We start from the raw sequence: 25624 nt of genomic DNA on the forward strand, positions 1-25624 counted from the left end.
GAATAAAACAGAGAAGGGAGAACCATGCACACTTGAACTCCTTGGAGGAATATAAATGTAACGAATGTATAAATAAACCTGGACTGGCCATGAGAGGTGGCCGGGGGGAGGGAGTGTTTGAAGTTATTCATATCTCCTAAAATGGGGGGGACACACCACATACAAAGCTACCTTGTACCCCAGACGGGTGAATGTAAACCAAGCCCAACCATACAGTTAAACACACCCTTGTAAGCCCCCCCCCCTGGCCTTCTAATGTCTGTCCTTTTTTTCTTTTTTTTTTACCTGAAGCACTGACCAGAGTGGTGCCTCCTTTTCTCTCCCCACTACAGAGCTACAGCGAGAAGGAAGCATCGAGACGCTCAGCAATAGCTCAGGCTCCACCAGCGGAAGCATTCCACGCACCTTCGACGGATACCGATCTCCTCTCCCAACCAACGAGAGCCAGCCATTGAGCCTCTTCCCGACAGGCTTCCCGTAAACAACTCCCAGCGTTCCTGAAACAAAATAACAATGATCCTGCAGGCCAATGACTTGATGTGCGCTCACCCCAGTGGCTGGCTCCGATGCTGGGTGGTTCTTGTCACCCTAACCAACACCACGTCCGCTTTCCACACTTCCAGAACTATATGAACAAATTTCTGATTTGCTGCACCGTGCAATATATAAACAGAGACTCTCCTCTTTTCATCCTAATGGCTTTTCTAGTACAGGGAAATGGCTGTTTCAAATAAGTATTTTAAGCAACTTTTATGTTCTTGTAACCATAATCTGCTTCCCCACTCCGCGAATCATCCGTAAACCTCAGATGAGGGAAACATCTGTGGCCCAGCAGTTGTTGTGGGACTTTAACTTCCATCTGCCCCAGCCAGCATAGTCAGTGATCAGGGATGATGGGAGTTGTAGTCCGGCAACGTCCAGAGAGCCACAGGGTTACCTACCCTTGGCAAAAGGAGACTCTCGTCTCTAAACCCGAATTCACTGCTAACCTTCATTCTGTAACAATTAAAGCTGCTACCCCTATTTGGGAAATGGCGTCATAATTCTGAAGAATGAGGCCCATATAAATTGAGGCTGTCAGCATGCAACACTTTGCAAATGTATGAAACAGTGACAGATTGATTACTGGAAGGGGACATATTGGAGGACGAGCTCCAAAGGGGACACTGCTTTCTTTGCAATACTGATCTTCTTTCTTCATCCCTCCTCCCCGGCAAGATTTTAAATTGATACCAGGAGTATTACAAGCAAAGGAAGTATCTTCTCTTTTCTTTTGTCCTTGGGAAGGATGATCTCTGATGATTCCATGTATTTTAGAAACGTACTTCATCTGATTAACTCCAGTGGGAAATCCTTCTTGTTGAACTATTATAACATTGTTCCTTGGAACTCCTTTTATCTTATCCAAAAATGCATGTGATCTTAAATAAATCTCTGTGGTGAAAGGATCTTGTTTATATTTTTGTGCCGAGGTCATTTTGGTGGTGTCGGTGGAGGCTGTGGGCTACAAATAATCTATAAGGTTGCTTTATACAGTCAGATCATTGGTGCATCTAGCCCAGCACTGTCCACACAACTAGCAGCAGGAAGCCTTTCCCAGCCCTCCCTGGAGAGGCTGCCAGGGATTGAGCCTGGGAACTTCTACATGCAAGGCAGATGCTCTGTCCCAGAGTTACAGCCCTTCCGCTTCCAGCTCTGTGCCACCTGTGGCACAGCATCCCTAGTCACGGCCAACTGCCCAGTGTTAGAAACTCAGATATATAAGCTAGGCACCAGGTTTACAGTCGCTAAAACAGAATGCCTAGTTGCCATCTTGGGGCCAGAATCATTCATTCTGATTGTGCAGATAAAGTAAAATGGATAGAATTCTACAAGATGTGTTGCTCGTGTGGGAAAACAGCCAAGATCCAAGGATCCCCAGGCACGCAACTCCAAGTGGTGGAGACGTGGGGCACCATCCTGGCACCCAGCAGCTTCACCTGGTCACAAGTAGCCAATAGCCAGATGCCCACGTACCTGGAAGTAAACCCCATTAAACACAAAGAGATTTACTTTTGAGTAGTACCATTGCACTCTAAGTTAACTATACAGTGAATTCTTAATGAGTGCCTGAGCCTAAGCCTCTTTGCAAAGTTTTCACATTTTTCATTTGCCTTTTTTTGGCCGGGGGCGGGGTCTTTAACATCCATACACATTTACTATGCAGTAGTATCCACAGAGAATAACTTCTTTGGTATCTCAGATGAACCTACCCTAGGAGTGCATCCTAGTTGCTAGGGAAAAAAGGAATGGCAAACAACAAAAATTATATGGACTCAAAAATGAGGCAGAAGTAAGGTAAGTGCACTATAGGGGAGGGGGAAACAGCAGCTCTTTAGGACCCCAGCAATTGCTGCAGCCTGGTGTCCAAGGAGCTCACTTGCCAAGCACAACTCTGACTTCTGATTGGCTATAGAAAAAAACAGACAGGCAGGAGCAGCCAAGCTGTTTCATCACACAGAGGTTGCTTAGAAAGAAACCTTCATATTTTCCTTCAAAACTTTCTTTCTAGCAGAGCTAGAGACTTGCTCTTTTAAAAACGGAACTTCAGAATCCATGTGTGCCAATGGCTGTGAGCCTGGTATTCCCTGTACCTGCCTCTCAGTGGCCCTGCAAGCTCCTCTACAAGGTCCTTTTTGTTTCATTTTGTCTTTTTATAGGGACTTATAAAGACAGGTAAGGTTCTTCCAAGATTCAAAATATATTTGCCTATTTCACATGATGAAAGGACAAGGCATCTTGAGTCACAAAGCAAAAAGGAAACGCATCCAAATCTTTTAACGCTTCCTCAGCTTTGTAGCAGATGGAAAATTGACCTTTTTTATTCTTTTATGAAAAATAAAAGATTTTTTTTTAAAAAAAAATCAGATTTGCTCTTTGGCTTTGCACTATAGGCTTAGCATATCCCTAAAATATTGGGTTTCCAAAAATTTTGTTGTATCCCCAATCTCTTTCCCTTTCTTTCATAATTGCAACCTTGCAAATAAACAGGAAATTTTCAGAGTCTCTTTAATCTCTGCGCATTTTCTCCAGGAATAGCCCCCATCAAAATGGGCAACAGTCACCGCCAAACAACATGTGGTGAGAGAACACTTCATGGAACACACATACACAAAAGAATTGTATAGGCTCCCTGGAGCTCAAAGAACTCACCACCCATAGAAGAGAGATCTGGCTGCCACCGCCCTAGATGATGCCCTGCTCTGTCTTTGCCTCTTTTTAAAAAAGCCTCTGCTGAGTATCTGGGGGTAATTCAGCCCTGGCTCTGCATGTGGCTGGATAAATGAGTTGTTCCTGATACAGCTGCAGAAGGAGCAGGATTAACTTGGCCATCAGAGGATGTTGTGTTTCTTGTCTATCTGCAGGAATCCCTGGTCTTTCCAGTCAGGAAGTGTCCCCGTCACCAGTGATTCATAAATATATGAGCATCACTGTTGGCATTATCGGGCCCCTATCATTAGTCATACTGCAGGATGGGGGCACTGCTAAGCTCCTCCAGAAGCCTTTGGCCCTTCTCCTCCTCACAGCTACTGTCTAGGCCAGGTGAGGAACTGTTATCAACCCAAGGACCACATTTTCTTCTGGGCAACCTCCCAAGAGCCATATGCTAGAGGTGGACAAAGGCAAAAATGAGTGGCGCAACAAATGTAAATGCCACCTAGTTTCTAGCCATCCCCTACTCTATCCCACATCCAGACATGCGAGGCATTATCAGAATTCAAGGAGACATTCCAGCCAGGCAAAAACACCCGAGGAGGATACGAAGCAGGCCAGTGAGACCTGGGAAGAAGGCAGAGGTCCAGAGAGAACCAGAGGGCGACAGTCAGGACCCATGGCCGAGGCTCCCCACCCTTAACTTAGAGGCATAGAACTGTAGAGTTGGAAGAGACTGGGGGGTCCATCTAGTCCAACCCCCAATGCAGGAATTTTTTGCCTGATGCAGGGCTCGAATCCATGATTCTGAGATTAAGTGTGTCATGCTCTGCTGACAGGGCTATCCCAGGCTCTTGCCCTCTCCAAAATTGCAAGGAATGACAAGAGAATGTGGAGAAAGAAGTCTCCATTTGCCTCCCCTTTCCTCCCAATGGCACAGAGGGGATAGTTGGGGAAGGCGGAAAATGGTGACCACCAGGCTTAGTGCTGCTGCTGTAATGCATCTGGTGGCTGCAGAGAGAGAAAGGGTAAGGTTAGGAGGACAGAAAGGCTGTTTTTCGCCCCTGTTTTCACCCCTGCAATCATTCACACACCTCCAAAAGTAATTCAAGCCAAAAGCAATAATCTTTGCGCTTGGCCCTATGTTGTCATTTGTGTGTCACACAGCAGACCTACCGCACCTACCTTTTTTGACAACCCCTTGCATTTCCTCCAAATATATGTCAGGGAATGGATTGAACCAAGCAAGGCCGCGGACCTCGTGAGCGAGTAGGACCAGCGAGGTTAAGCCAGTCCACTCCAGCACAGATTTTTTAACACAGTTCATGCCAAGGTCAGTTCCAAAAGTTCAATCACAATCCAGATTAACACATACAGGAGGGATTGTCAAAACCCAACGCTTCCTCCTCCTCTGCTCCCGCTCCCGCTCCAGACAGCACCCTCCGGGGACAAAGTTCTTGTATCCAAGGGAGGCAAAAAACCCTTCATCACCCTCAGTTTGGTCTAAATTGTTCTAAATTCTCAGAAGCAGCTTTGGGGAAAGTATGCAAGGGCTGGCAAGCATTAAATCTCTTTTTCCCCCCTCCCTGTTTTAAAGAATCATCACCACACAGCCACGGGGAAATTCCCGCTTCTTCTTTTTTTAAGTGCCCCTTTGAACCAAGACTTTTGCTGTTGTCAGAAAGGGGAAATTTATAGAATACGACAATACCTGAGCATCTTCTGTCTGAGGAGAAGACACTGTGCAATTTGGGGTCGGGGAGAGGTTCATAGCATGTCATGGGGCCATAGCACTGCAGCAGAGCACACACTCTGCCTTGGGAAGGTCCTGGGATAAATCCCCACTGAGATTCTTTTATCTCAGTTTGTGGAGCTGGGAAAAATTCTTCTCCTGATGAGATGTTAAAGGGTGGCAGGACACCTGCCTTGCATGCAAAAGGTCCCAGGTTCAATCCGTGGAAGCAGCACAGGTAGGGCTGAAGAGCAGCTGCCACTCAGTGAAGACAACACTGGGCTAAGTGCACCAATGGTCTGACTCAGTAAAAGGCAACTTCCTATGTGTGTCTTCTCTAGCTCAATTGGTTGGAACATGGTGCTGGTAATGGAAAGGCTACATGTTCAATCCCTATATGGGACCACTGCATATTCCTACATTGCAGGGGCTTAGACCTAGATGACCCTCCAGGTCCCTTCCAACTCTACAGTTCTATGATTTCTATTATTTCTATGTGCCTATTTAAATCAGCCCTTGTTTTGGAACCATGAGGAGTGAGTATAATAAGGCTGCTTTCTACATTCCTACCTAGTGGGCAGCCAATGGTACTATGGTACTGACAAAATAGGAATCACATTTTGTACATACTAGACTTGGTCAACTGAATAAGCAACATTTTAATATGTTATGTCACGATGTTGATTTTGACGTTATAAGAAGCTGTATCTAATTTTGAGAAGTAGTTTCCAGTAAATAACTTTTTTTATACAGCCTATTACGTTTACGTGTTTTTTCAAGTGGACTCCAAATCCCATCATCCTTGACCATTGGCTTTAAAAGCAGTACAGAGAGGGGTCAATGCAAAATATTAATAGGCAAGAATTCATATAAAAGATAATTAATAATTTTTTGTTCTCAACAACCGTGTGAGGAAGGTTAGGTTGAGCAACACAAAGAGGAAGAGGGATTGGCCCAAGGCCACCCAATGATTGGGGATTTGAACCCGGATCTTCCCAATCCTAGCCCAACACTTTAACCACAATGAAACAGACATCTCCTCTACTGGGAACGTTCAGCCTCATGCAAGAAACCCCTGAAAGACCTTCTGCGAACGCAGGCAAGCCCTTTTCCAAGTTGTAGCGACTGGCCGCCCCCCTACGGAGTTCAAACACCAAATTGTCTCATTTAACCAGGGCTTGGCTATAGATCACTCTTTGGGATAAAGTGGGAGCTTTCTAATAAAGCCGGGCTCACGTTTCCTGAGCGAACGTGAAATACGGCTTTGCTACCCTTTCCCTGGTTTCTGTAATAAACACGCCCATGTACTGCCCTTAAATCATTTTGGGTGGCAGCGCTGGAGTGGGGGGCGGAGGGGGATCGTTTACTTGCACACACACACAGAGAGAGAGAGAGAGAGGATGGCAAAGAAAGGTTGCTTTGCAAAGGCAACCTGAAGTTCAAATTCACAGCATGTGTGAAATCCTGGAAAGGATCCGATGCACGCCTGCAGTCGAATGAGGCAGTCAAGCAACCTGCACCACTTCAGAGGGCAGTTGCAGGGGGAGGGCAGAGGGGTCACTTTTGTAGTAGTAGTTACTTAAAATATTTTTATGCCATCCTTCAATCAAAAATGATAACCAAGGCAGGGCAAAGCATTATGCTAAAAAGCATAATGCAAAAGGAAAAGCCAACCCTATTAAATCGACAGGTAAGATGTGTAGCTCAGTGGTAGAGCATCTGCTTTGCTTGCAGAAAGTCTTTTCCTATCCCCAGCATCTCCAGGTACGGCTGGGAGAGACTCCTGGCTGAAACCCTGGAGAGCTGCTGCCAGTCAGTGTTAAGCCATACTGAGCTAGGTGGACTAATGGATTGGCTCAGTATAAGGCAGCTTTCTGTGGTCCCACCATTCATCCAGAACCAAGAGGACATAATTGTTTTTTTAGGGAAAATATAGGTAGAGCATCTGCTTTGCTTGCAGAAGGTCCCAGGTTCAATCCCCAACATCTCCTGGTAGAGCTGGGAGAGAATCCCGTCTGAAACCCTGGAGAGCTGCTGCCATTCAGTGCAGAAAATACTGAGCTAGATAGACCAACTGTCTGACTCAGTATAAGGCAGTTTTCTTTGATAAGACATGACTTTGCATAACATATGTTACAATGCTATTAAAAGCAGGGTAACACAAGCAAGTTTTTAGAAACATTATGAAATACCTGGATTGATGGAGCAAGCCATATATCTCTCAGAAGGGAGTTCCACAAGGTAAGAGACTTTTAAATGGTTCCCTCTGTAAGACAATCATATATATTAAAGTTTTTAAAAGCACTACAGAGGGGGAAATCCTGCTTTAAGATGCCCAAGTTTTATACTTGTAAAACAACCTGATTGGTTTATTTACAAGTTTCAAATCACATTGCCTGACTTATCACTCATAATGGACCTTAATTTGCTCTGTCTTGAATTTGCCAACATTCAGCTTGGATGTCTATGAGTTCTGGTATTATGAGAGAGAATCTACACCTCTTACCATATCCCTCCCCTTGAATATTAGACAGGTACTTGTCTCTGTTGTATTTTTGGTGCCTATAGATGACATTCCTCTTTCAATGAGCCTTTTTAAGATGAGATTTTTCTCAGTCTGCATCTGTATTGGAATTGTGTCTAAGATGTTTTTAAAGATTTTAAAGAGTTTTCCTTTTTTTAAAAAAAAGGTTTCTGAAGATGTTTCTAATGATAATTTTGTTGTTTTATTACTTGTTTGCTGCCATGGGCTCCTTTGGGTGGAAAAGCGGGATATAATAAACAAGCAAACAAATAATTCCCTGCCCTTAATCACTTTATTTCTAAACTAAAAAGCCGCAGACATTGTAAGCTTTCTTCATAGGAGAATCAGCTCAGTCCCAGATCCTCTCGGAGGCCCTTCTCTGCACCCTTTCCAGCTCTACAATATCCCTTGTGAGATGTGGCAGCCAGAAGTATAGCCACATTGCATTCCAAGCGTTTGCTTGCACAGTATCATAAATTTGAACAAAGGTATCATGGAGAGTCGAACATGACTAAGACGACTAAACAACAACCATCCCACCAATAGCAATATATTTTCAATTACTTTCCTAAGGATCCATAACACGGAGCACACATTTGCTCATAGCAGCCCATATTCTGGGTCTGTGTTTTTAACAAGACACCACAATTACCCCAAGGTCTCATTCCTGGCTAGTACAAATAGAAAATAATTTCAATTCAGTGTGCATTTAAAGCTGAATCTATCAAATAACACACCTTCCAAAACAATATGTTAACAGCCACCCTTCAAAATTCACATTTATCCAAATTTTGCAAATTCAGATCCCCAACCTATGTCTACAAATATGTATATATTAAGGAAAGTATGCATAAAATGTCATATCTAAGTGAATACAGCATATAAAAATGCATTATATATGGGGAAATTGTTTCCAAAGATGGGCTCATTAGAACTGCATATAAAAAATTATTTAGTCACAGGGCAGTTCACAACATAACCAATAACCCTTCCCTCCCACAAACACATTTAATCAGCCAAAGGCCTGTTTATAGAGAAACGCTTTTGCCAGGTGCCCTAACATATAGAAGGCTTCAGGTGAGCCTCCCTGGGGAGAGCATTTCACAAATAGGGAGCCACTGCAGGAAAGACCCATTCTTGTGTTGCCACCCTCCAGACTTCTAGGGGATGGGGCAAAAGAAGGCCTCAGATGATGATCACAGGGTCCAGATTGATTCGTAACGGGAGAGAGTCTTAATAAAATGTGTTCATTAGGAGAAATTTGCAGTGAAATGCTGGTGAATTTTCATTAGATTTAAAAAAAACAACACAGATTGCTTGTAAATGTGGAGAACATAATTTAAGAGTGTAAAAATGAGAAAGTGAGGGAAGCAAAATTAACAAATCCATCCACTGCTGCTGGTTAGTCACCACCAGTTCTTACTCCATAAACATATCTGCAAAATTAGGATTGTTTTGCCCCAGTGTGCATCATTTTACACTTACTTGCATTGAACCACATTTGCCATTTGTTTGTTTGATAGTTTAAGTAGTTAGATTATGTTCTGATATTGTCACCACCCACCTACGTTCCATAGTAATTATAGGCACATTAAAACACCAGAATCAACCAGGGGGGAAACAATCAATAACAAGTGTAAAATCAGCTTGTTATTGATCAGCTGTCTGAGGAGACTGCTTCACTCTGTCTAATGGTAAAGTCAGTCCTAAAGTTTGGGTCTTTGCACACACAGCCCTTCTGTCTTTTTATTATTATTATTTTAACCAGGCCAGGAGCTGCTGAAATTCTACCATGTTTCTGGCCAGATCGAAGAACAACCTTTTTCTGCATTCACCATGATGTGATATTGGTTCCCCTCGCCTCATCAGGACTGTATATGTCCAAATGTTTCCTCTTAAAAGACAAACTTAGCAGCTGTGAAACATTAAGGGCGAGGTGATCCGAGCTTAACTGGCGGAAACAGAGGATTTTTACAATATCTTAGGAGCGCAAGGGGGGAAGCCAACAGGATATGGAAGAAGATGGTCTCTCCCATGTGTGAACTATCTAAAGCCTCTAGACGCACCAAGTCCTGAGAACAGAAAAGCAGAATCAAGCACTGAGTTGGGGGGGGGGGAGAGAACACACTAAGTCAGTGTGGTACAGTGGTTAGAGTATCGGACTAGGACCTGGGAAACCAGGATTCAAATCCCTACCAGAGCAAAGCACGGAAATGCTGTTTACCTTCCCGCCAGAGCAGTACCTATTTATCTACTTGCACTTTGACGTGCTTTCGAACTGCTAGGTTGGCAGCTCACCCCATCGCGGGGATTCAAACCACCGACCTTCTGATCAGCAAGCCAAAGAAGCTAAATGGTCTAGACCACAGCGCTAAACAGTCTGCTACAGTGGTGCCTCGACTTATTAATTTAATCCGTTCCGAAGGGACCTTCGTAGGTCGAAAAAAATGTAAGTCGAAAAACGCCATTGGAAACGCGGTTTCCCATAGGAATGCATTGGAAACGGAAAAATTCGTAAGTCGAAGCAACCCTATCTAAAAATTCATAAGTCGAGAAATCCCTATCTAAAACCGCCACGGTTTTCTTTCAGATGTTGAGACATTCGTAAGCGCGCCGCCATTACCCCCATTCGTAAGTCCAAAAAAATTGGTTGTCGAGTCGTTCGTAAGTCAAGGTACCACTGTATTTGGTGAAAGGAAGGAGAAGGAATGGGGGGGGTGGCCCCACCATTTCCTTCTGGACCCAGAGGATCAAGGCTGGCCCAGGACATGTTGCAGCTATAGGCAAAACATTTAGATGTGCCCCCACCCCCACACAGATCCATGCCCTCACCTGACTCCTGCTGTTTCACCCGCACTGCTACCAGCCCCACCAGCTCAACTGCACCCTCAGCTGCACCTGTGCTGCTACAACACAACGGCAGCAGTGAGGACGCAGTGGCGAGGGCACTGGCACTATGACTATGGTGAGAAGCCCAATGCAGCGCTGGCAGAGGTGCAACTGTGGGGGCAGGGAAGAGGTTGGATCTGCTGCCTGAGGCAAATGACTTCACCTCTCACCTTATGGGTGGGCCACCCCTGCAGAAGATCTTGTCTGGGTGCTAATTTGCACCATGAGAGTAGCTTCTCATCTTGCAAGGTCTCCTAAGGTAGGCCCAAAATCCTCCACGCACCCCACAGAAGTGCAGTGCCTACTGAGAGATAGGGACAGGGCCTGTCCTCAACTGATGACATCACCAGCACTGGTGTTTCTCACTCCAAGTGTTTTAAACCCTTAATACACATGCGGTGATACACCAGGCAACCTCATTTTCTAATGGTTATTTGAGGCATGCTATTTGTTTGTTTGTTTGTTTGTTTGCTCATGCAAAATCCCACTAGCTCACAGCTTGGAGAATTACGGAATCACAGTATCATGTAGATCAGGCCTGCAAGCTTCATTCAGGTGGCCTGCAGATTTGTGGTTGAAGACTGGGGGGCAGGGTGCATCTATCACATTAAATATGTATACTGGTTTTAATTCTATTTTTATTGCTTCTTCTATTTCTTTGATTGTATTTTATCATATTATTATTTAAATTCTATGGCATGCAAATTGCAATACAATAGAATACAATGAAGAAGTCATAAGAATACAATTAAAACACAACATCTCGCACCCCACATTCTCTATCTCGTCCTTCAAACTCACCTCAGGCCACCTCTCACTGGCTTGGTTTTGCACCCTAAATGTTTTTGCCTGAATGTGTCCTTGAACTCTGATGATGTCCCTTGCACATATGGATTGTTTGGGGGGGGGGGTGAGTGTGTGTAGAAACTAGTCTGGAGAAGTGGATAAAGAAAGGTTTTTCTCCCTCTCTCATAACACTAGAACGTTCTAGTTACAGGTAGGTAGCCGTGCTGGTCTGGTGTAGTCGAAACAAAATAAAATAAAAATTATTTCTTCCAGTAGCACCTTAGAGACCAACTAAGTTTGTCATTGGTATGATCTTTCGTGTGCATAGATGCACACGAAAGCTCATACCAATGACAAACTTAGTTGGTCTCTAAGGTGCTACTGGAAGAAATTTTTTTTTTTGTTAACACTTGTTAACACGTGTGAGCTGAATGAGGCTGAATGGTGGAGGATTCAGGACACATAAAAGAAAGCACAGCGCATGGTTAAACTATGGAACTCGCTCCCACAGAAGGCAGTGATGATCACCAACTAAAAATATAAGACAACGCAAATGTTGCACTTATTATCGGAGGCCCTTCTTCAGGTACCTCCTCCACAAGACTTCTGGAGGGTGGCAACACAAGAATGGGCCTTTTCTGCAGTGGCTCCCCACTTGTGGAATACTCTCCCCAGGTACGTTTGGCTGGCACCTTCATTATACAACCTTGGGTGCCAGGAAAAGAAATTTCCCTTTTTAACCAGGCCTTTGGCTGATTAACAGTATGTTAAATGTGTTTGTGGGAGCATGGTTATTGGTTTGGTTTGTTCTTGTTCTCACCATGTACTTTATGCTTTTACTCTGCATTTGTATGCTGTGAACCGCCCTGAGATCTTTAAAAGAAGGGCAGTTTACAAATTTAATAAATAATAGTAATAGTAATAGTAACATACCGGTAGTAATGACCAGTGTGAGAGCAGGATAATGGACTAGATCATACCCTCCAACTCCCGGTAAGAAAAATCTGGGATCAGCAGCGGCGCAGCACCAAAAGTCGCTTCTATGCATGTCTGGACATGCGTAGAAGCGACCTCCGGTGCCGCTCTGCCCGATTTCCAGTGCCCAGACATGGGCAGAGCGGCACCCGAAATCGGTTCTGCGCATGTCCAGACATGTGCAGAAGAGCCTCCCTGGCAGGTAGGAAATCCGGGGGATTTACGGGATTTTTCTCTATTCGGGATAACAGCGGGAAACGGGTTTAAATACAGGGGTTTCCTGAGAAAAACGGGAGACTTGGCAGCTATGGACTAGATGGGCCATGGTCTGATCCGATAGGCTCTTCTTATGTTCTTACTATTCAGTGGTACCTCAGGTTAAGAACTTAATTCGTTCTGGAGGTCCATTCTTAACCTGAAACTGTTCTTAACCTGAGGTACCATTTTAGCTAATGGGGCCTCCCACTGCTGCCGCCGTGCAATTTCTGTTCTCATCCTGAAACAAAGTTCTTAACCCGAGGTACTATTTCTGGGTAAGCAGAGTCTGTAACCTGAAGCGTCTGCAACCTGAAGCGTCTGTAACCCGAGGTACCACTGTACAAAGATTAAAATCTGCATTCATTCCTCCACCCACTTTTGCCTCTGTCCCCACCCACTACTGGTATGTGGCCCTCGGGAGGTAGCCTAAAAGGGAAAATGGCCCTTGGGCTGAAACAGTGTTCCCCACACCTGGTTTAAATAATGCAGAGCTAGATAAACCAATTGTCTGACTCAGTATAAGGCATCTTCCTCTCTTCCAAGGTTCATCCAGTAACACCGATTACTGCGTCAAAATTCCCCCTCCCTCTGATACTCACACACACACACAAACACTAACCCAGCCAAGGATCAAACTCCCTTTGACACCTCCCATAGGCTGAGACAGGCTTAATGTGTGTGCAATTTCACACTCTGACTAATCTACGCACTGGGAAAACTAATCCCCGTAATAACCGGCAGATTTAGTTGTAAATCAGGCCATCGATCCAGAAAGTCCCCAAATGGCTCGGTGGCTAAAAATACTTTATACTTGGGAGAGAGAGGAAACAACTCACACACATGGCCTGAATGTGTGCAAGAGATTTTTATTTTTATTATTCCACTGGTAGATTTTTAGCCAAAGCCGTTTGCAAAAATCTTGTTAATCCTTTTTTTCCCCTCGCAGAAAATCACAGCCCAGAATTATTGAGAGGGTCGAAAATCCCACTCAGGCACCCCCTCGAAAGCAGCTGATTGCCACCAGCAAGCTGCTTCCCCCCCAAAAAAAAAATCCCTCCATTGGCCTTAGCTGTAGCAATGGCACAGGATGTTCACAAATATCACAACTGCTTGAAGAGGAAAGTTCAAACGTTAAATGCTGACAATAACAGAGGTAAATCTGTGGGTGGTGATACGTCATAGTAGAAGGGAATTTGAGTTGTGCAAGAATGGGAAGCAGAACTAAAAAAAACCTCAGCATCTTTGTCCCCTGCCCCCGAAAAATAATCCCACAAACCTTATGTGCTGGTCTTAACCAAATTCTGCATGTTGGTTCCTGAGATCAAGGAGCAGGTTTTCATCTATGTTTGGGTGTCATTTTGAATCTGTACCTCTTTGAAACTGCACCAATAGCTTTCCTATGTGGAAAAATATTGACATATGCATATTACAGGCCATTCCAACGTGTGTGTGTTTAGTTACTTGGTGCAATTGCATTATGTACTTGAGATTTAATATGGTTCAATGAAAAGTAATAAAAAAATATAGGAAATGCACTTATTTTAACCACCAATTTCAAAACCACACTGAATTTTATTTTATTTTTAATTCCCAAGCAGCACCAGGTATGAGGCTGTTAGTAAATGACTAAAGAATAATATATAATATCTTTCCTTCTTTATCTATTTATATAACCAGGTTTGCTCAATAATAATAATAATCTTTTATTTATATCCCGCCCTCCCCGGCTAACATCAAATATACAACAATAGTATAAAATCAAACAATAATTAAATTACCTCCTAAAAAGGGGTCAAAATCAAATTAAAGTCTAATTAGATGGCTTTCCGCAGGGTTAGGGTTGGGAATAATCTTGTGTGTGTGCAAAAATCCAGGAAGGACATAATGCAAGTCTAGCACTTTTCATACCTTCTGCTTCCAGCCCTCACCCCACTCCCTTTATTTTAGCAGAATAATAAACAACACCTAGCACTATAATATTCTCTCTAACTTCCACTTACTGAGAAGACTAAGAAGATGCCTGGCTGCCGCTGCTGAGCTTGACTGCTGAAAAATAAAATGTAGGCCCAAAACCCACCACCACCACCACCACCCCACGGAATGAAAGTGAGCCTCTCATTGGTCGAGGCAAATGAAATGGAAGTCACGAGGCACCTGACTGGACAGAACTGCCGCCCAAACTCTTAAGGAGCTCCTCTGATTGGATACTGCTCATGAGGCAACAGTAGGACAACAGAGAATTAATAGGAGAGCAATGGGGCGCTCTAGAGCGGCCTTACTTGACATTTTCCTACCTATTTATTTCTTTCATAAAATCGCATACACAACTCGATAGTTACACACACACACACCTTGAAGTGGTTTACGAAATATAAAACAGTGAATTCAACAACAACCACACTTTAAAAATTAAAACACTAAAACCGGACTAAAATTACCTCAGTTTCCTAAGCAGCTTGTCTAAGCAATAATGTTGCCTTTGTAAACTCTGTTGGAGTTTAATTTCTATCATGCGTTATATTAATTTTTTTGGGGGGGGAGAATGAAATAAAACGATTTCCTCCCTTCGGAACTGCTCCTCATCCATCTAGCTCAGTACTGCCTACTCTGACTGGCAGCAGCTCTCCCCATGGTTTCAGGCAGAGTCTTCTTCCTAGTCCTACCTGGAGATACTGAGGGTTGAACCCGCAACCTTCAAGGTGGGCTGCAAGGGCCTGAAATAAATATACGAGGCTTCTAGAGCTGCTTCTCCCTCGAGCCCAACCATGTCATCGCTGAGGGCAGTCAATAGCCTTTTAATTTATATGTGCAGATTTGATGGATCTATGGCATACCTGCCAAGTTGCTGTCAGAGAAATAAGGGACCGGGCCGGAAATAGCAGACCAGGCTGGAAATAGCAGACCAAAATGCCGCCATTTTGGAACTGGGCGGAGCATGCTCAGAAGTGACTTTTGATGCTGCTTTGCTCAGTTCCAAAATGGCCGTCGTGCCAGAAGTCGCACTGCAGCCATTTTGGAACTGGGCAGAGCAGCATCAAAAGTCGCTTCTGAGCATGCTCCGCCCAGTTCCAAAATGGCCGTCGCGCCAGAATAAACCAGGAAAAAACAAAAAAATCTGTTTTTTCAGCTAGGAACAGCTGGAAAAACGGGGATTTCCCGGGGGAAACGGGAGACTTGGCAACTATGATCTATGGCTGTAACGTGCAAGTGTATATGAGCAACCAAACAACCAACTGCTTCCCACCCCATGATCCTGAGTGCTGGCAGGCCACATGAGGCCCATATGAATCCAGTCCAGAGGTCCCATTGCGAAGCCCCACTGATATAACACAGAGGGGCTTGTTCCCAAGGGAGCTGGTGCAAGGTTTGTTTTGCAAACCGCTTTGTATTTCATTGCTTCAAAAAGCCAAGCTGTTTACAAATCCCAACAAAAAGAAGTCAAATATAAGATAGCTACACAAGATAGATTCATAACCAGAAAACACCCCCACTGCGACTAATCCACATCATCACAATTCTACATTTTAAGCAACATCATTGAATAAAGGTAAAGGTAAAGGGACCCCTAACCATTTGGTCCAGTTGTGACCGACTCTGGAGTTGCGGCGTTCATCTCACGTTATTGGCCGAGGGAGCCAGTGTAAAGCTTCCAGGTCATGTGGCCAGCATGACAAAGCCGCTTCTGGCAAACCAGAGCAGCGCACGGAAACGCCGTTTACCTTTCCGCTGGAGCGGTACCTATTTATCTACTTGCACTTTGACGTGATTTCGATCTGCTAGGTTGGCAGGAGCTGGGACCAACGGGAGCTCACCCCGTCATAGGGATTTGAACCGCCGACCTTCTGATCGGCAATCCCTAGGCTCTGTGGTTTAACCCACAGCACCACCCGCAACCCTAACATCATTGAATAGCAACCTCTTAATATTGCACCGTTTGGCTTTGTTTCAGGGGGTTGGTAGCCCCCGAAGAGCCGTTTGAAAGGAGAAAAGAGTTGGCCACTCCTGACATTCACTAAAAGCGCCCACATTTGCTGACAAGCTTGCTGGGCACTGGCGCCCAGTGTATGACTGACAGGGAATAAATGAATGACAGGGAATGAAGCTTTGGGAATGAAGCTCTCTGGCAACTGGAAGATAGGGAGAGCCCTGTGGCCTTTGATGAGAACAAAGGGGTCATTGGCAAAGGGCTGTTGAGTGGCCTTATCGGTCCTCCCCCAGCTATGATTCAATGGATAATAGCATCCTCCACCTCTCCGCACTTGTCTATCAGAGGTCCACTGATTACAAAGGCATGAGATTGCAATTCCTCCTCCTTTGATTAGCCAGCTCTTGGCCTGAAGGTGCATGATAACCCTAGCTCCGGAAGGCTCTTCAGACTCCTCTGGAGAAGCTTATCAAGGAGACAAAATGCTCCTCGTAAATGTATGTCCAATACTTGAGAGATTTGCAAGGGCTTAGGCCCCTCCCTTCCTCCTCCACCGCCACCCTACCCTGAAGATCGCAATAATAGCCTTCTTCATAATGAGAGCAGGTCAAGGATGGGGCTCCTAGACTGCAAGCATTGAGGTTAGAGAAAACTTCGAATAAAGATTTGGTGGAAAAAATAATGTTAAGTAGTAGTAGTACTGATACTACTAGTAGTAAGTGTTGAGTAGTGGTTTTTAATGTGAGCAGTTTTATTTATTTTTTTAAACATACTTTTTATTAATTTTACAAAATACAAAAAAAAAATGGTACATACATAAACACCTTTTCCACCTCCTTCCTACCCACACACATGGGTCCTCCCCTGCCACAGAAGTATCCCATGTATGTGAACAGTCAGAGATGGTCCATTTTATGCTTGGATTTCTGTCCTCCTCCCCCTCCCCTGACCCCAAAGCCCCCCCCTGCCACCAGGGAGTTCCAGCAAACCAGGGCAGTACGCAGGAGGCCATCCATCCAACCATCTATTGTCATACCAAAAAAAGAGAAAAATAGAAATAGGAAAAAAGAGGAAAAAGAAAGGGCAAAAAAAGAGAAAAAAACAATACAAAACAGAAAAAATTTTCTTACATTCATAATTGTGAAACCATATTTTGTGGGCTTCCCCTCCCCCCCCTTCCCCGGTTTTCATCCCTTTTTTATCATCTGCAACAGTTTCTTACTTTATAAAAATACACCTTTGTATCTTATACAACTTATAAATCAATTGTTAACATTTTCATCTAATATTCAAATCACTGAAAAATCAAACTCCCATTTTATCTTCCCGTGCCTAATTTTTACTCCCTCTATAAGCCTCCATATTTTCACATTTTTCCAAAATCCATTCACTTTTAAAACTATAACTATTCTCAATTTAACCTTACATCCCCGATTACCGGCTCCACCCCCCCAATCCAGCAAATTCCATAATCAGCAGACCAGTTATAAACCTGTTAATCCATCCTTATAATCACAACATCACTGTGAGCAGTTTTAAATTGATACTGAAAATAAAATATGGTAAGCATTCTGGTTAGAGCTGTTATTTTTTAATTCCTATGTACTTTGCAGTTATTGTCAATAGGGGATTGTTGCCAGGTAAATGTAAATTAGTAGTAGTGTTGTTGCTGCTAAATGGCATAAAAAATGGGTAGTGTTAAATCAGGCTTCCTCAACCTCGGCCCTCCAGATGTTTTGAGACTACAATTCCCATAATCCCTGACCACTGGTCCTGTTAGCTAGGGATCATGGGAGTTGTAGGCCAAAAACATCTGGAGGGCCGAGGTTGAGGAAGCCTGTGTTAAATAGTTTTACATTTTTCATTTTTATCATAGGGAAGATCATGGGCACACACAGGTCATCTGCACACATAAGGCATGTTCACCTGTTACACTGAACACAAGTACAAGCTGTTTCCACACATGTACAAGCATTTATTACCGTAGAAAGAGTGCACACATGTTGATTTGTGGACTCAACAGTTGTGAGCCCAATAACATTGACTGTACATTTGTTGAATGTTCCATGTGAATGATTGCAAGTCTGTGCAGCTCAACTATTTGTTTATACATATTGTACACTCGTTTAACATAATGTGTGAACACCATAACAGTCTTCCTTACTATGGTGAGATGCACTGTTTTTCTAGCCGGACTGGTAATGGGAAGGAGGGGTAGTGTGGTGGGGAGAGTCCCGAGAGCTGGATGAAGAGGTTTGAAGAATTACATTTTGTCCCCGGGCCTGAGATTCCCTAACCCTGATCTATACATATAGATTAGTGTGTGCACATTTCATGAACATCATCTGTGCCTTCTTTTTTAATGATGAATTTCCTCTTCCCTCCCTGTCCCTTTTCACTTGTGTGCTGTGTGTTTTTATATACTATAAGACTACTTTTTAACCCAGCAAAATATTCTCAAAAGTCGGGGGTCGTCTTATACGCCGGGTCGCATTTCTTATACGGCAAGTATATCCCAAACTCTACATTTTAACTGGAAAAGATGGAGGCAGTCTTATACGCCCAGTCGTCTTGTACGGTATACGGCATACATTGTAAGCCTCTGGGCAGGAACTGCCTTCTTTTTATTGATTATATGTGAGCAACTCTATGAGCCTTTGTGGCTGAAGAATGGGATACAAATGCTCCAAATAAATAAATAAAATAATTTTCCTCCTTTTCGGTGATGCATAAGCAGCCAACCTGGTTATAAGATGCTTTCAGCTACAGGAACAATCGGATGCCACCCAGGCAAATTACTTCACCTATGCCTTGTAACTGTAGCATGGGGTGGGGAGGAAAAACTGATTATTCTACATATCTCCCCTCTGTGAACTGAAATGTCTTTGTGTTTGCTGGTGTGTGTGTGTGTGTGTGTGTGTGTGTGTGTGTGTGTGTGTGTGTGTTCCTGGAACACTCATATACGGAGTTGGAGGCTGTGAACACATGTACTTTCCGGACTCTGGGGTGAGCTTGGTGTTTTCGTAAATGCAGCTGAGGGCCTTCTTTTGATCTCCTTGATTCATGCCTAGGTTTGGCCTGGAAACCTGGTCCAGATGTGGCGTCCACTTCCTTCGCTTGACTACTGGTGGGTGGCTTCAAGATTTCTCTGCGATGACACACACATGCAGAGGGAGAGTGGAAAGCAAGGCGGCTGGCTTCCAGGCTTCGTTTCAAACACATTTCCCCTGCAAGCGGCTTGGAGAGTCGCCCGCGGACCTCTCAGCGCTTTTGATACAGCAGGCCAAGTTTGGAGTTGGATGCCTCAAGACAGGCCCAGCGCGGCTCATCGTAACCACCCGTGCTTTGCAAAAAGTTTGGCTCATCTGCATTTAGCCATCTGTGTGCATTAGGTGCCAATCTTCTCCCAGGAGAAGGGAGGCCCTCCTTTGCATGCTAAACAGCGGCAAATGCACTAGAGGCCCCATCCCAGTCTTATCTCAGTGGCTGAGCATCTCTGTCTTGCATGCAGAAGGGTCCAAATTCAATCCCCAGCATCTCTAGGTAAGACCAGGAATGCTCCCTGTCTGAAACCCTGGATAGCTGCTGCCGGCCAGTGTAGACAATACTGAGCTCGACAAACTCACTCAAGTCAAAGTAATCTCCCTCTGTTCCTATGTAATGGCCTTGTTGGGGAGAGGGTTCTTTTCCGATGCTTAAGGGTATTACTGGTGGCAGAACTTGGGAGTCTGACATTTTAGCAGCGCCCCGTGCAATGCCAAATTTCGGCGCCACCCCACACCTCCCACCTTCCATTCCACATCACAGTTGAGGCATGCCAAGGCTCCATGCCCAGTGCGACCGAGCCGGTTGCACTCCCTTAAATCCACTTCTGGTATTATTTCAAAATGTGATAAGCCAACTCTGCTGCTTAAGACTAGTGCTGGGAGGGGGGGGAGTGTCTCTGGTGGGGGATGCCTGCTGAGTGCGATTCTGGACCTCTGACCCAAAGTTGACTCTTGGAGACCATGGCTATCTCTTCCCTTTGTAGGCATCAGAGCGTTAGCTTTGAGGTCTCCCTCCCAAGTTCACTTCATCTGCGTCTCCTCTGCCGCATTCTCTTGACTATTCAAGATGTCAGCTTCTCGGTGTCAAGGGGCTCCCCGCTATCAGGTCCCCCCCTCCCCGGCTCCTCATGAAGGGGCCTCTCTGATACTTGACCAGCCATGTAAGAGCACCAAGGATAGCAGCCAAGCCATCTTGGTGGAGTGCGAAATTCACCCCTGGTCCGAAGGCCAAAACAAGGCCTGGCCGACACTTGCCTCCACTTCAGACTCCGAGATAGGAATTAAGAGGCAAGCAGGCCTCAGCTTGGCCCTGTGTACTTGAGGGTCACCCCTGTAAAGTGTGGCACACTTTGAAGCACCGGGAGAAGGAATTCTGTCACAAGGAGAGCCGGCACTGGAAATATAACTAGGGCGGTACAATGGGAAGGAGACTCTTCTGGGCCCAGATTGACCATTCCAGCTGGGGAAAGGCAAATCCATCGATTATGGGTTATATCCATTTATTCTTTTGGCACTCTTCAAGTCACCTCTACACATGTGTTTTTTATTTGTTGCATTTATCTCCTGACTTTCCCATACCACTTCCTCATTTACTCCCCACAACAACCCTGTGAGGTAGGTCAGGCAGTGACGGGGCCCAAATTGCCCAAACGAGCTTTTTTGTCTGAGTGAAGATTTGAACCCTGGTCTCCCAGCATGGCAATCACCATACCATATTGACTTTTTAAAAGCCCTTAAAGAAAATTCATCGGTCAGAATTTCAGTGCAAATTTCTGTGTGCGGTTTTGCCTAATATGCACATTTTCGCAGAGCAAATATAATGCAATTTTTAAATGCTGTTTCAACAGCTGCATTTTTGTGAACACTGTCCCCTACCATATGCATTTGTGTGCATATTATTTGGCTAGAGAACTGCATTGCAAAATTCAGGGGATTTGTGAATTTCAAAAGATGGTTACATTTCGGGTCTCAGATTGCTTTGGAAATTAGGTGGTTTCACCTCTAAATGTGAATTCAAACAAATTTCTCCCCCATCCGTAATGATCAGGGGCCAAATGCCTCTCTGTCTGGCCCTTGGAACACTTTCTATGCCACACCCCCTCCCACAAGCCACACCCTCATCAAGTGCTTTTGTGTCAAACCAAGAGGATGCCTAGAAGGAGGGCCAAGAGGAGTCTATGTATATTTGTTTATAGCAACCTCTGACTTTTGCACAGCTGGAATGTAACCTAGAATATGTAATAGAATTGTGGAGCTGGTTGGAACCCCTAAAGGTCATCCACTCCAGCCCTCTGCAATGCATGATAGATGGACGTTGAACCTCTGCTTAAAGACCTCCAATGAAGGAGAGTCCTGCTATTATAAGCAGGTGCCCTAAGACAGGTACCCTAAGAAAGCCACCCTAATAATTTTTTTTAAGATCCCTGCCCCAAAGTGCTGCCAATCTAGAATGCACGGCTTGAGAAAGGGAGAAATGAACTGGGGAACTGAAGAGGTGGCGAGGAATGGGGCTGTGAGTAAACGTCATTACCAGGAGCAGGAGACATTAATTGGGGGAACTCCGTAGAACGATGGGGGTGGGGGACAGGACGGGCGGGGTGCAAAATGTGGTAGCGGGTGGAATTGAAGAGAAGACGGTACTAACGCAATTGAATTTACTGAGGACTAGCGTGGTGCCGTGGACCAGGATGCGGAAAACAGAGTCCGAATCCCCAGTTCTGTCACTTACATAATAATTCGTGTTTTAAAAAATCTTCATTCTAAAGCCTGATTTTAAAGAAGAAGAAAACCGAACGTTAAGTAAATCGAGCTCTCCTTCGAGTGAAGGACTCCTATTTTTGAGCTGAAATGCGACTTTGCCAAGTTGTAAGATAAACGTCAGGAAACGATGGGACGGTACTTCCTGAGTGGGTGGGTTAAAAAAACAAAAACAAAAAACTTTCACCTGCCCTGGAACCCTGAAAACAGTTGGAACGAACAGTTGATACTTTTGGGGGAGGGGCTTTTTTATTTAACAGAAGAGGAGAAATGGGTTTTGGCAAGTGTTTGCAAACTTACCTGGGAGTAAAGCCCCTCTCCACATAACTTTTTTTATTTTCCAGCAAGCATACACCGGATTGCGCGAGGGAGCTCTATTACTTACTGATTTTTAATTATGTCTTTATAATAATTAACTAATTAATTTATCTCCTGCTAAATGCCAAGATAGGCATTCTTCATTCTTTACTGGAGAGGGGGGTGGGTCTTCTTTTCCTCTGCGATCTGAAAGCTGAGGAGTCCAGAGATATCCAGCCTGGATAACCGAAGGGAAAAGTCACTTTATTTTCTTTCTTTCTTTTTTTTAAGTTTACATTTCAGAATTATTCTAATTGTAACAGGAAATCAACCCATTTATTCGACCCTATGTAAACTCCACTTCATATATAAAGGCGATGGAGAGAGGAAGAGAAGCGGCGGCGATTCCCGATTGTGTGTGAAATGCTCACACGCACGTGGGTGTCTAAAACACTCCAGCGTTAAAAATTCACACAGATTGGGTATCTTCTCAAGGCTAGGGACAGGCTGCGTACATACCACACTTACCATACATTTACACCCACCTAGCCACCCAAATAATCCTGGGAACTGTAGTTTTTCCCCCTGAGCTACAATTCACAGCGCCCATAACAGACTACAGTTCCCAGCATTCTTTGGTCGGAGGGTGCTTTAAATGTAGCCTATTTTAGGTTCTGGCGCAAAAGTGCCCAGAAACTGATTTATTTCTATCTTATTGCTGGGAGGACCTTCAGTATTCATCGCGGACAGACTGGAAAAATCATATAAATCTTTGACCCACCCTTTCCCCCTATTTGTTTCCTATGATTTCTTTAATAAAAAAAAAAGAATAGACCCCCACGAGCAGGCTGTTCTTTATTTTCCCCATCTTCCTCCGGTTATTATCCTATTAAAATCATTATATTGCCTTCGTGTTATACGCCGCCTTTTAACACACGTGTCCCGCAAGGCGGTGTACATAACCGAATGCTATACATTGTAAAGACAGCGAAATCATACTCCTTACGGTATCTGCTGCATGTGTTTTGACGTTATTACAAGTCTTGACGGTTCGAGGAGGTGGGCTGCGCTATAGTTGAGCAAACAGAAAGGAGATATCCGCCCCGATGAAGCTTCCAATCACCTTTACAAGAAGGCGAGAGGTTCTGCTGTATATGAGAGCCTTTATCTGCACTTTCTCCCCTCTTCTCTAGGACCAAAAGGCATTCAAATATTGCAATAAATGTTTAAATATTTCACACATCAAACATCATCAGGCTCCCCTTTGCGTCCATAATCAAACTGGCCTCCCTTAAAGGGTTCTTGGAAGGATCATTGTGGGAAAAAGGAAGCGCTTGAGATGCCTTTTATCAACCACATTTGGGCCCCGACACTCCCTGCCCCCCCCTCCACCGCGCGCCTTTTAACACTTTTGGCACCCGGTTTATTTCAATGGGATGTTGCGCGCATGCGTAAATCCTCCCGCTCCAGTGGGCGTTTTAATGAGTCCAATGTCATCGTGCCCATTGTTTTCAATGAGTCTGCTCTAAGCAGGACATTTCATGGAGTGGTGTGTGCATGTTTCATATGGGTTCTATCCAACTAAGCTTTACTCAGAGCAAACCCACTGAAATGAATGGATCCAAGTTCGTCGCGTCCATTACATTTCAAGGGAGTCTCCTGTAAGCAGAACTTTTAAGTCTGAAGCAACTCTAAAGCTAAAATTCTGTGTGCACACTTGATTGGGAGTAAGCGCCATTAAAGGCAGCGTCGCTGCGTAAATGCGCATTGGACAGGACTGTAAAAAGTGTGCTTAGAGTTTGGCTGGATTGTTTCCTGCCTTAAATAATAATAATAATAATAATAATAATAATAATAATAATAATAATAATAATAAATGCAATCAGTATTTATTTCACACACCTTAGAATTGTATGGCACCAATTCATAAAAGGCAGGGAGCTCCCCTCAGAGAAGGAGACACAGGCCTCTTAGCGGCTCAAGTTAGCTCTCTGCCCCAAGGAGGTCACCGACTAGAGTCTCCAACAAGGGCCGCCTCCCAACTCAGAATGACAGCTCCAGCAACTGGCAGCTAAAGAAGATTGGAAAGGACGCGGGCAGGGGACGTTTATCTCCAACTTTCCCTCTGAGGTTTACATGCAATTTTCCCTTGACAATCAGGGGAAATGTGTTTATAAAGTTGTTAAACTCTGGATAAACTTCAGGGGAAGTTTGATGGGGGGTGGAGGACCCGTCTCTTTTTCTTGGCGTGTTGTTATTTTCCAGAAAGCTGGATTACTGGAAATATTTTTCTTTTAAAGACGGAAAGAAATCTAAACAGTCTTTAAAAGGTGGGAGGGAGGGGAAAGAGAGTGAGAAACTTGGGAAATTGAAACGAGGAGGAGAGAAAAATATCCCCAAAGGCAGCCTTCACGCACTGGAGAACAAACTGGCGTAGAAATAAACTCACATGCCCGTCGGATTAAGCTTTTCATGCCGCAAGCCTTTTGCGCAAAACGATGCGCATATTTCCTCGGAAGCCCCATTGAATCCAAGCGATTCTACCCGAGATCGGAGCCTTAATTATTTTAACTCTTGTTTAAACTCTCCCTTCCTCTTTCATCTCTCCCCCCCTTCTTTTAACTCTTCTTCCTCTATTCTCCCCCTCCCTGCTGACTCTTGGAATAATTTCCCAACCTGGTAAATATAACTACAGGCTATTTTTACGTGTGTGTTGTGGAGGGAGGGGGTTGTATTTTTAGAAAGTATGTTAGGCCCCTCCCATTTAATGTAATTGACGCTTATAATTCTCGGCGCACATAGATAAAAAGGCCTGCTTTCTTTCTTTTTCTTCTTGTTTTAGTCATTCATGTTCACAAGCCACCTACTTGCGCAATGGCCACCCTGAAATCTTGCGGTTTATTTACTTTGCCTCGACCCCGAAGTGATTTGCCACTTGTAGCCCCAAAGGAGCCTAGATGCTCTTCTGACCCCATCTGCAGTACGGTAGACCTTCAAAGCAATATCCTGCCATTGGGAGTTGTTAGGAGACCCATGTGTCCAGGATACAGAGCTACAACTCCCAAAGTTCGCTGGGAAGAGGGATTGACTGATAAAGCACCCTGGGAATTGCAGCTGGTTGAGATGAACAGGAGTCTCCTAACGACTCTCAGCACCCTTAACAAACTATAGTTCGCAGCATTCTGGGGGAGCCCTGGCTGTTTTAAATCATATTATGCCGCTTTAAATATCCCATGCAGATG

General features: G+C 44.4%; 1 protein-coding gene across 24 annotated transcripts in view; it reads left to right on the forward strand.

Annotated features, from left to right (window-relative positions):
• Positions 1-1448, forward strand: part of BCAS3 (BCAS3 microtubule associated cell migration factor) — a 454932-nt gene extending 453484 nt beyond the window's left edge. For 19 of the 24 annotated variants that reach the window (XM_088657504.1, XM_088657510.1, XM_035139557.3 and 16 more), the window contains one exon: positions 333-1448. In XM_088657504.1, the coding sequence (XP_088513630.1) occupies positions 333-481 (149 nt within the window). In that variant the 3' untranslated portion in view covers positions 482-1448. Of the gene's footprint in view, positions 1-291 lie in introns of all 24 variants that reach the window. The other 5 variants (XM_088657501.1, XM_088657502.1, XM_088657503.1 and 2 more) reach the window with 1 other exon arrangement.
• The last annotated feature ends 24176 nt before the right edge of the window (positions 1449-25624 follow it).

Source organism: Zootoca vivipara, chromosome 14 (assembly GCF_965207765.1).
Source record: "Zootoca vivipara chromosome 14, rZooViv2.hap1.1, whole genome shotgun sequence".
Classification (NCBI taxonomy): domain Eukaryota; kingdom Metazoa; phylum Chordata; class Lepidosauria; order Squamata; family Lacertidae; genus Zootoca; species Zootoca vivipara.